At 36.7% G+C, this 12,066-nt stretch overlaps 1 protein-coding gene across 1 annotated transcript in view; it reads left to right on the forward strand.

The window, feature by feature from the left end:
- The window catches only part of CFTR (CF transmembrane conductance regulator), a 194,794-nt gene that overhangs the window by 35,141 nt on the left and 147,587 nt on the right, over window positions 1–12,066 (forward strand). Inside the window, exons 4-6 of the mRNA XM_060107728.1 lie at window positions 7,073–7,288; window positions 10,667–10,756; window positions 11,608–11,771. Coding sequence (XP_059963711.1) covers window positions 7,073–7,288; window positions 10,667–10,756; window positions 11,608–11,771 — 470 coding nt within the window. The remainder of the gene's footprint in view (window positions 1–7,072; window positions 7,289–10,666; window positions 10,757–11,607; window positions 11,772–12,066) is intronic.

Raw genomic sequence — 12,066 nt, forward strand, 5'->3', positions numbered from 1 at the left:
ATTGAGGTAAATGTCAGTGCAACTTGAGTCAAACTACTTTTAATATTTAAATTTGTTAAACTCCAAGAAATTTAAGGTCATAAAGAAGTCTTAGGACTCAGGCTGTTAGAGTTTTCAAGTCCCACAGTCTGTCTTGCAAAAGATCTTTGTCCCTTATGTTTTGACAGAGACATTGGGTAGGTGTTGAATTTAAGCATACTGCTAACTAAGAGAGTGTTTTGGGGAATTCTGCACACAGGTAGTCTCTGACTTAAGCACTTTGACTTACTTTTGTCCCTTTCACCTAAGGTCACCTACCTCCAGCAAATTTTCTAGATGCCTGTCATGGAGAACTCTTTTCTCAGCTTCCTCTCACATCCCCCCATATCTAGCTGCTTCTCTAACCCCAGCAGGGACTTGAATGCTACACTGCCTACACTCACCCTACATCCTGAATATTTCTACCCTCTACTAGAACCCCCATCCATAACACACATGCTGTACTTCCTGTGCTCCCCACAGTGTGCTATCCAGTTCCTATGTCAAGGTTTGGAAAATCATGGGGTTTAGATTTCTTTGAAACAGAGAATTTTTACTTTAGAGTAACCAGCAGCCCAACCCCAGATAATGTGACTTAATTGGTCTGGGATGAGCTCGGGGCTAAAGTTCCCCAGGTGATTCTGATTGAGGTAGAAAAGCAGGAACGTTATCACTGAATGCATCTGACTTTCGCTAGAATCTAAGGTGAGGGTATTGGGGGGTGGTACACATGGAATTTTTTAGTTTGATTTTTTTAAAAATGATAATATCAAAAACATTTTAGACAAAAAAAATAAATATTAAGTCCTTTAATGACAGAAGGACAGTGTTTCTCAAACTTTTATATGCATACCAACCACTGCCCCCTCCCATCTGGCTAAAATGCAGATTTGGGGTGGAACCTGAGATTCTGCATTTCTAAAAGCTCCCTGGTGAAGACCCTGTTTGCCCTAGCACCATGCTTTGAGTAGCAAGGATTTACAGGGTCATGAAAGAAGAGAAAGCCTAGTTAGAAGTTACAGTTATTGTGAAAAGAGAAGTAGGTGGACTAATCATGGCCAAAGAGCCCCTGAATAGAAGTGACAAGAATCCCACTGAGATTAAATGTGGCTGAGGGTTTACTGCAGTGTCCCGACGTTAACTGTTAATTTTCTGTATCTTCCTCCAGCACTCTCTCTCAAGACTCTGCTGGAGAGAAGTAAGATAGATGACTGTGTGCGTGGAGAGGGCAAAGGTTTAGCTAGGAGGGACTATGTTTCTCTTCCAAGACTGCATGAAGGAGATGATCCATCTCTTTCTGTAAAACATTGTTATGCAGGTTGGTTAGGCTTTTACAGTACTATTGAACACAGAGGTGCTCCAAGAGCATTTACCATTATATGTGCTTCTGAAGGCGAATCTAGGAATCCAACACCATGTCGGGTAGGATATTGTATCTAGGGCAAAATGCGTCTGTTCTCACGTGTGAAATTTTAGAACAAAATCGATTTGTAAGTTAGGAATTGTCTGTGATCTTGTACTTTCAACTTAAACTAGATATGAGGGGGCCCAGTTTCCTCATTCTTGGTGTGAACATGGTGCCTCTTTACTTGTAGTTAACCAGTATCCTGTGGTGACTAGTGAGTGTGACGTGGTGAAAGTGTACAGTTTCTATGATCCCTTCTACCTTTTAATTATGTGTCTATGATACGGGGCCTAGAGAAATGGCTTTATCTTAAGTTACACTGATATCAAGTTGTAACTTTATTTGGTAGGTTAATACTGAACTAGTCACAGTGCTTGAATTGATCAACTGCCAGGTCATATTATAACATTGTCTTTTCTATTTAAGGTTATGAATAAGATGGGGGGCTCTGGAGTCAAACTATCTGGTTCAAATCCTAGTTTTACCACTTGCTAGCTGTCTGATACTGGGAGAGTTATTTAAATTCTTTTTGTCTTAGTTTCTTTGATTGTAAGATGGAGACAATAATAGCACATATTTCATAGAATTATTGTGAGAATTAAACAAGTTAAGCATATAGAATAGATCCTGGTACATAGCAAGTGCTTTATAAATGTTACCTGTTACTGTATCATTAAATACAATCTCCACCTACCTTCACAAATACTCCTATTATTTGCATTTACTTTTCTCTCTGTATATGCTATAAGCAAGTCTTAAAGTACCAGTTTCATTTTTATAGGGCACAGGAAAATATTTTGCTAATGTTTAAAAATGATACCTAGATTCTAAGCATTACTTCAGAAATTAAAATTAATATTTTAACGTGTCTTCCATTATTGCATTTTCTGGATTAAACCTACTTTTGCTGCTATATCAGCAAGTCTAGGCTTTTTTTCTTACAAAACGTGAAGAACAGAGCTTAGATTTCTAGTGAAGACATTGCTGGTAATAGTTAATAAGTCAATGAACACTCAAAGGAAAATACCAAAAGCAAAACATTTTAAATTAGGCACTAAGTCTAAAAACATGATTCAGGGTAGACAAATACTATAACAATATTTTTGAGATTCTGTTCTTGGTATGGCAGCAGTCCCCAACCTTTTCGGGACCAGGGACCAGTTTTGTGGAAGACAATTTTTCCACGGACTGGGGGGAGGGGGGAAGGTTTCAGGATTATTCAAGCACATTACGTTTATTGTGCATTTTATTTCTATTATTATTACATTGTAATATATAATGAAATAATTATACAACTCACCATAATGCAGGATCAGTGGGAGCCCTGAGCTTGTTTTCCTACAACTAGATGGTCCCATCTGGGGGCGATGGGAGACAGTGACACCCGTGTGTTGCTTATGTCCAGTCTACTCCCTAAGATGCAGCTTAATTGTCACTTGCCACTCACTGATGGGGTTTTGATATGAGTCTGCAAGCAATTGATTTATTATGGTCTGTGTGCAGTCAAACCTCTCTGCTAATGATAACCTGTATTTGCAGCCGCTCCCCAGGACTAGCATCACCACATCAGCTCCACCTCAGATCATCAGGCATTAGATTCTCACAAGGAGCGTGCAACCTAGATACCTCACATGCACAGTTCACAGTAGGGTTCTTGCTCTGATGAGAATCTAGTGCTGCCAATGATCTGACAGGAGACGGAGCTCAAGAGGTAATGCGAGTGATGGGGAGCAGCTGTAAATACAGATGAAGCTTTGCTCACTCACCTGCCACTCACCTCTTGCTGTGTGGCCCAGTTCTGGGGGTTGGAGACCCCTGTGGTATGGTATACATACATTTTTGTAAAAACTACACACAGTTGGGGCATTGGATAGGTTTCATTTTCTGTGCTGAATATGGAAAATTTTTTCATTTAGCCAATTGTAAAGCCAAAAACTTCCATAAGACTCTAGTGTATCAAGATAAACAAAAACTTGACACTCTTGTTTACCCTGTCAAAGGCAGAATCTTAAGCCTTTGCTTTGGTATATAAGCCAGTAGTCTTTGTATTTTATGATAAATTCTGGGTGTATGCCTGCATGTGTGTTTACTCTGTTCTATTTTTTTGTATGCATGTTTTCTTTTTATCATTTATTTGTTGTCATAAGTTATATACAATTTTCTATCCAATATTTTATTATTTATTTTATCTTTTAAATATTCTTTTATGATTATGAAAATAATCAGATAATGATTGATAAATTTGATGTTTATATTTCCAATTTTTTCCCATGCGAATATATACTTAATGAAGGGAGGTGGATCATTACTTTACATATGTGTTATAAATCTACTTCTCCTCTTAATGTTTTGTGAATGCTTTTACATATCATTAGATATTTCTCTTCCTAATCATTTTAGTGTTTAATGACTCATGTGGCTGTACCATAGTTTATTAGTTCCTCATTGCTGAATATTTAGATAGCCTCCAATTTTTCACTGTCATAAATAATTCTTCAATGCACATCTCTTTAAAAGCTAAATTTTAGTAGATTTTCCAGTTGCCTTCCAGAAAAGATGTATTAATTTACTTTCCTGATACTAAAGTATGAAATTCAGCCCTCACTAATGATACTTATTGTCATTTAAAAAATGTTTCCAAATTGCTAAGTGAAAAACAGTATATTATCATTTGTATTTGCATTACTTTTGGTTCCTAGTGAGTTTAAACTGTTTTTATGTATTAACTATGCATATTTCTTGTGGGGTACAAATTGCCTTTTCATATTCTTTGTCTATTTTTATTTTGGTGTGTTTGTCTCTTTCTTATTGATCTATGAGAGACTATTTTCCTCAGCCTGTCATTTGTTTCTTTCTTTTTCAAATTAAAAAAAATTTTTTTAACATCTTTATTGGAGTATAATTGCTTTATAATGGTGTGTTAGTTTCTGCTGTATAACAAAGTGAATCAGCTATATGTATACATATATATCCCCATATCCCCTCCCTCTTGTGTCTCCCTCCCACCCTCCCTCTCCCACCCTCCCTCTCCCACCCCTCTAGGTGGTCACAAAACACTGAACTGATCTCCCTGTGCCATACAGCTACTTCCCACTAGCTATCTACTTTACATTTGGTAGTGTATATATGTCCCTGCCACTCTCTCACGTCGTCCCAGCTTACACTTCCCACTGCTGGTGTCCTCAAGTCCATTCTCTACATCTGCGTCTTTATTCCTGTCCTGCACCTAAGGTCATAAGAACCTTTTTTTTTTTAGACTCCATATATATGTGTTAGCATATGGTATTTGTTTTTCTCTTTCTAACTTACTTCACTCCGTATGACAGACTCTAGGTTTATCTACCTCACTACAAATAACTCAATTTCGTTTCTTTTTATGGCTGAGTAATATTCCATTGTAGATATGTGCCACATCTTCTTTATCCATTCATCTGTCAATGGATACTTAGGTTGCTTCACATGTCCTGGCTATTGTAAATAGTGCTGCAATGAACATTGTGGTACATGGCTCTTTTTTTTTTTTGTGGTACGCGGGGCTCTCACTGTTGTGGCCTCTCCCGTGGCAGAGCACAGGCTCCGGACGCGGAGGCTCAGCGGCCACGGCTCACGGGCCCAGCCTCTCCACAGCATGTAGGATCTTCCCGGACCGGGGCACAAACCTGTGTCCCCTGCATTGGCAGGCGGACTCTCAACCACTGTGCCACCAGGGAAGCCCCACTTATTTACTTTTTAAAAAACAAGTGCTGGCTAACACATATATATGGAATCTAAAAAAAAAAAAAAAACAGTTCTGACGAACCTAGGGACAGGACAGGAATAAAGACACAGACATAGAGAATGGACTTGAGAAAATGGAGCGGGGGAAGTGTAAGCTGGGAAGAAGTGAGAAAGTGACATGGATATATATACACTACCAAATGTAAAACAGATAGCTAGTGGAAAGCAGCCACATAGCACAGGGAGATCAGCTCGGTGCTTTGTGACCACCTAGAGGGGTGGGATGGGGAGGGTGGCAGGGAGACGCAAGAGGGAAGAGATATGGGAACATATGTATATGTATAGCTGATTCACTTTGTTAAAAAGGAGAAACTAACACACCGTTGTAAAGCAATTATACTCCAATAAAGATGTTAAAAAAATAAAATAAAGATATGAAGTTCAAAAAAAAAAGTGCTCTTCAGTTGATATTGGCCAACTATTAACATGGTATATCTGGGTAGGTAGTTAGGGATTTTCTTTTCAGCACCTGTCTATCTGTTTGCTGTAATTCAAACTTACATTAAGATATGGCTGTGTGAGATGAGAGAACTCTAATATTCCATGTTTGTGATTAGTTTGTAAACTTTTTTTTAAACGTTTGAATCTTTTCCTACATTCACATCCTTGGTCTACACAGTTAATTTGAAATGAGGTACTGAATACCAGGTATAGAATGAGCAGCTACCCAAAGCTAGTGGTCAGTCAATGATGGTGCTATAGCTTAGGATTCCTTGTGGGGGTGAAGTTGTTATAGGAAAGCATTTTCATTTATTGAGAATGAGAGGGCTGGTGGGATTGGGTACTGAGGTTTAGAAAAGACATAGTAGAAAATGGAAAAAAAAAAGCAAATTATGGGCTGCCAGAAAGTAATGCTGAGCAATACTGGGGGGAGGGGCAGTCTGGCTTGATAATATACATTTGAAATGGAATCAATTAGCATAATATTATTTCCCAGAAGGGTTTAGCCTCAGATCCCCATTTCACTAGGCCATCATAAAACAGAATTACAGGATTACATGTCTTTCTCTTTCAAAGGCAAATTAGCAAGATGGTTAAGACTTAGACCTTCTGGGTTCAAATCCATGTGTTCAGAGCTATTCTTATATATTCAGGCAAAATGGTAATGAATTTGATGAACAATTTGATTTAGTGATGAGTTGAAGGTCTGATGAGGAAGATTTGGAAAACACAACTTTGGTCTTCCCTTGTTAACTCATAGGCCTTTGAGGACTTGATGAATTGTTGGAAACTGGCCTGAGGCTGAAGTCTTCTGACACACTTTTTTCCTAAAGTCCCCACCTATCCCAGACTGGGAAGGGTGTGGCACTGGACTTTAAATACCACCAGTGCCTTTATGATCCTCCCTCCTGTTGCCAGTTCCCCTTTATGTGGTTGCCTCAAGAAACTGTTCATTCTGGTAATAATTCCATCACTCAAAGTGCTTTTGAAAGTTCTATTTTGAAATCACATCAAATCACTTGGGCTCTTTGGCCTCAGTTTCTTCATCTGCAATGTGAAAATACTAATGCTTCCTCTGACTCCTAAAGTTGCCATAAAAATCAAATGAAAAATATTATATGAATTGTTAAGTGCTATGTAGATGTTACCAATGAACACACTATTCCAGAAATTATACCTTTGCTTTATGGCCGCTCTTCACTTTTTAGTAAAAAATACCTCATACATAAACGTCTCCAAGTGACTTTTGCTATAACCAAAAATAAAATGTTATTTCAAAGTATAAAGATATCACAAAGGACATCAAGAGTTTCAGGTATGGCATGGCCCTCTTTCATCTTCTGTAAAGATGAAACTACTTGTGTTGAAATTATGAGGGCATTTTATGAAAGAAAAATAAAATTTCATTTCTCTGTTTTCCGTCTTCTGCAGGAAGTCACCAAAGCAGTACAGCCTCTCTTACTGGGAAGAATCATTGCTTCCTATGATCCAGATAACAAGGTAGAACGCTCCATTGCGATTTACCTAGGCATAGGCTTATGCCTTCTCTTTATCGTGAGGATGCTGCTCCTTCACCCAGCCATTTTTGGCCTCCATCGCATTGGAATGCAGATGAGAATAGCTATGTTTAGTTTGATTTATAAGAAGGTAATACTTCCTTGCACAGTCTCCATGCTACGTGTTAGTGGCATCATGTTTTAAATGCCATGCTGATACAAATAAGGGGTAAATGCTGAAATCAGTTTTGCATACCTGTGAAATACATGGCAGCAATAATGAATATTTCTAATTTTCATTGATAATTCACTTCACTTCAGCTAATAATTATTGAGTGCCTTCTATAAACTGCCTATATTTTAGATTTAATTTTTTTCACTAGTCATACACCAGTTTTTGGAATCCATGGCTCCTCATTGAAATGATTCTTACTATCTGCATTAAAGTCATTGACAAAATATCATCTTATGGTAAAATGCCATGTATTTTTATGTTCAATAACAAGAAATTGTTAACAATAACCCAAGCAATAGAAATTTCTACCTTAACTAGTTGTGACACAGTGGTGGTATCCACTGCCTTATTTTGAGTTAGATTTTTGTCATCCTAAGTTCTGCAAGTTAAAAATTTTTAGAATAGCACATGCATGGCAACCATAAGAAATGACATGTGCTTTCAGCAGCCTGATTCATGTGTGACCCTTTGATCTACCAAGTGATTATAGAAACATGTTTGGTTGAATCATTTGGATATTGCTTTACCCTTCTTCTCTTTTTTCTTACCCCAATGTAAAAACTATATACTTGGCTTATAAGGGACATGGACCTGAAATTCCCTCTAACAAATAACCCATAACACTTCCATAATATACATGCAAGTTCAGTGGTGTTGTAAAACCTTGATAGCCGTACTTTATTGTTCAAAAAAGCCTTTTGTGGAGGCACGAGGGAAAAACCGAGTCTGCAGTTTAATCAAATCACCTCAGCCACAGTCTCATCAGTTCACAAGTACCAGGAAAGCATGGGTGATAAATCAATAAAAATTTTATCTTGATCCAGAAATTATATGTAAGTGAAGAAATTATTAGGTATTATTTGGAGGGTAGAATTTACACAGAATGCATATCAAAGGAAGTTGAATCCAGTTTAAAAATATTTATAAAAGTGATTTTATCATAATGGTAACTAATAGCTAAGGATGTACATGACAAGCTTCTAAGTGATTTTTAGGTATATCTTTTCATTTGACCAAAACTCCATATGGTAGAAACTATTATCCCTATTTTATGGATAAAATATTTTGAGAAGCTAAGACCTAAAAGTTATAAAACATTGTGCAAGAACTGCTTCAAAATTTCTAAAATGGATAAGTCACAGTCCTTGAAGTGGAGGGTTTTCCAACTATTAGAGAACATAAAATAAGTACTGAAATAATATAACAAGTCAAATTGTGTTATATAGGCAGAGAGAAACATGAAGTGCTCTGGGCTAAGGGGAGGGGAGATCATAGAAGGAGCAGGTTAGTTTGTGAATAAGTTCATATATAATGTTTAGCACAAATACAGCGATATATGTGCTTTCAGACCCAGAATGCATTAATGAAAAGTTAGAAGTTGTGTCTGTCCTTTTTCAACATTGATTATCTGTGTTCTTACACATTTTCTTTACCCCTCTAGCCACACCTATTGACCTGCATTGACATCATCACCAAAGAATACAATTTCATCTCCATGTGGCTGTGGTTTGGTCCCTAAAATAAACTGGTACCATATCTGACCAGTTTCATCCATGTGGCAGGCAGCCACTAATTCTTCCCACATTGTTCCAGATTTTGTAATAGAGCATAGCTTTCTTTGTTCCAAAATCTGTAACCATGATACATTCTAATTATATTTTAAATAATGAATCTAAATACAAACTAGATTGAGCTTTGCCTGTGAATTTCAAGAAGATAAAGTTAACTAGAGTGAACAGATATTCAGTTTATTGTGCACATAAACTCCATGTTAAGCCATGTAGAACCCATGTTAAGCCCAGTCTCAAGTTACCTGAGACTGAGTATGTTACCAAGTCATGTGTCATCCAGCTTAATGGATTCCCCCCGCCCCTGCTCCGTATTGCTCTAATAGCATTTTGGAATTAACTGCTTTATTCCTTATTCATCTGTGCTTATCTAAATGCTATTTATTATTACACACCCATCTTAAAATTCAACCTCGATAAAATATGTGCAGATTTTTATAACCAGATATGGGAACTTTCTCTTAATCACCCTATTTTATTCTATCTGCTCCTTTTAACTAATTTATCATATTTAGTTATGTATGTACTAGGTTATCTTGAGGCAAGAATTATGTTTAAGAAATCTTAACAATAATCCCTGAAGCCTTGAATATAGTGATTTGTATCTACTAAGTGCTCAATACATATGTGAGGGATTCAGTTGAAGCAAATATTAGATAGGTACTCTTCAGTCAAAGCCATCTAATGGCAAATCAATTCTTATTAAATTTTATAGACAAAGTATGACTGTGATCTTTCATAATAATAATTTATCTACATAAAAATTCTATTTTGTATATATGGATATATTTTTCTTTGTGAAATTTAAGAATTTTTTATTAATGTAATCTTTCATAAAATTATTAATGATTAAATTATTTGTAATATAATTTTATTGACTTTAACAGTAATTTTATTCAACACAGTTACTATAAGATCACATGAAAAATTTAAGGCCAAGATTTTATTAAAACAATTTTTTTTTTTTTTTTTTTTTTTTTTGCGGTATGCGGGCCTCTCACTGTTGTGGCCTCTCCCGTTGCGGAGCACAGGCTCCGGACGCGCAGGCTCAGCGGCCATGGCTCACGGGCCCAGCCGCTCCGCGGCATATGGGATCCTCCCAGACCGGGGCACGAACCCGTATCCCCTGCATCGGCAGGCGGACTCTCAACCACTTGCGCCACCAGGGAGGCCCTAAAACAATTTTTTTTATTGATGTATAGTTGGCTTACAATATTGTGTTAGTTTCAAGTATACAGCAAAGTGATATAGATATATATATCTATCTATATTTTTTAAAAATTCTTTTCCATTGTAGGTTATTACAAGATACTGAATATAGTTCCCTGTAAAGCCAAGTTATTAATCTCAAATTTCACTGCCTTTGGTTCCATCTTTTATAAAAACAAACAAAAGCAAAAAAAAAAAAAACACAAACAATCTACAGTATATAAATGAATATTTAAGTACAATGTTGTTCCCATTTTGGATTAGAAAAAATAGTTACTACTCTCTAGATACTGTAAAATAAAATAAGCAGAGGCGTGCCAGTGTAATATTTGTTGTAAAGAGAAATATTTATAAATCTGAGAAGACACTGAGTTAGATGAACATAAAATAATTTTCATTACCTTAACTTAAAAATGCATGCATAGTTACCCAATTACTCAGCTGTATTGTAACATTACTTATAAATATATTTGTCTACTGTTCATTGACAACATCTAACTTCCCATTTTCCTTTTAGACTTTGAAGCTGTCAAGCCGTGTTCTAGATAAAATAAGTATTGGACAACTTGTTAGTCTCCTTTCCAACAACCTGAACAAATTTGATGAAGTATGTATCTACTGATTTAATCTTTTATGCATCTTTATTATAACTCATACAACCCCAAAGGTTTTCTGGGTCAGATAACAGTAATAAGTGGTTAAGTCATAAGCATCCCTACCTTCTCTATTTCCGAAAACTGAGAAGGCTAAGTTGTGTAGCAGAGTGCCATTTTGGGGTCTCACAGAACCACCCAACTCAAGGGCACCTCAGCTTGCTTTGTATTTATGAGGTTTTTTTAAAATTCAGTCCCTATCAGATCTTGTTTCCTTTCAATACTTTAAATCAGTTATTTACTTTGGCTGAGCATGATACTCTGAGCAATTCTTGTTCAGTGCTGTCTTCTGTCACAATAAAATTCAAGGTCCTTGAGGACAGATTGTTTTATTTACCTTTGCATTTCTAGTATTTTACATGGTATCAAACCCTTAGCAGGTGCTAAATAAATTACTGTTGAATTGAGCATGCATGTATTCTGAATATATTGTCAGGTGATAGGGTTGTACAGTTGTGTAGATTGAACTTCTGAAGAGTCTTTTGTTCTCTCATGTTCTGTGTCATGGCTCTTGCTTTATTCACACAGAAGTAAGTTATTTAAAATAAATTCTTCAATCACCATGCAATTCCACTGGAAAAAGATCACAGTGACTTTTGAAGTTTGTTTTGGGGGAAATCCTATGCATAGAATGCTGTGTGTTCCATGTAGTGAATACCTAGATTTTAGTGTGTTCAGAACCATGAAGTGTTTGATTATATGAGCTCACTGTGCTTGATTTCTTTCTTCTTTGCTTGTTTTTTTCCTTTATTTTGGGGGTGGAGGATAAAATGTCAGTGGTTTTCACTGTGATTTTATTTTTCAGGGACTTGCACTGGCACATTTCGTGTGGATTGCTCCTTTGCAAGTGACGTTGCTGATGGGGCTGCTCTGGGAGTTGTTAGAGGCCTGCGCCTTCTGTGGACTTGCTTTTCTCATAGTCCTTGCCCTTCTTCAAGCCGGATTCGGGAAAATGATGATGAAGTACAGGTAGCACTCTTATTTACATAGTTTGAAAGGGTTTTAAATTAGGTTTTCCAAAAGCCCACTCTAATAAAAGCAGAACTTCTCTGTGCACTGAACCGTGACCTCCTTGCTAGGTGTCACAAAAAAGGAATTATTTTCATGACATAAATAATACTTTCTATATCAAGGGGACATTTTTTTGCTTGTCAATCTATAGAATTTCTTTATAAATATGTTACCATCCAGTTCACTTTTTGCACATCAGAGATTTAGGTACAATGGATAAAACATTTATGTGAATGGGAGGGAATGCATATAT

This window comes from Mesoplodon densirostris, chromosome 9 (genome assembly GCF_025265405.1).
Source record: "Mesoplodon densirostris isolate mMesDen1 chromosome 9, mMesDen1 primary haplotype, whole genome shotgun sequence".
Lineage (NCBI taxonomy): Eukaryota > Metazoa > Chordata > Mammalia > Artiodactyla > Ziphiidae > Mesoplodon > Mesoplodon densirostris.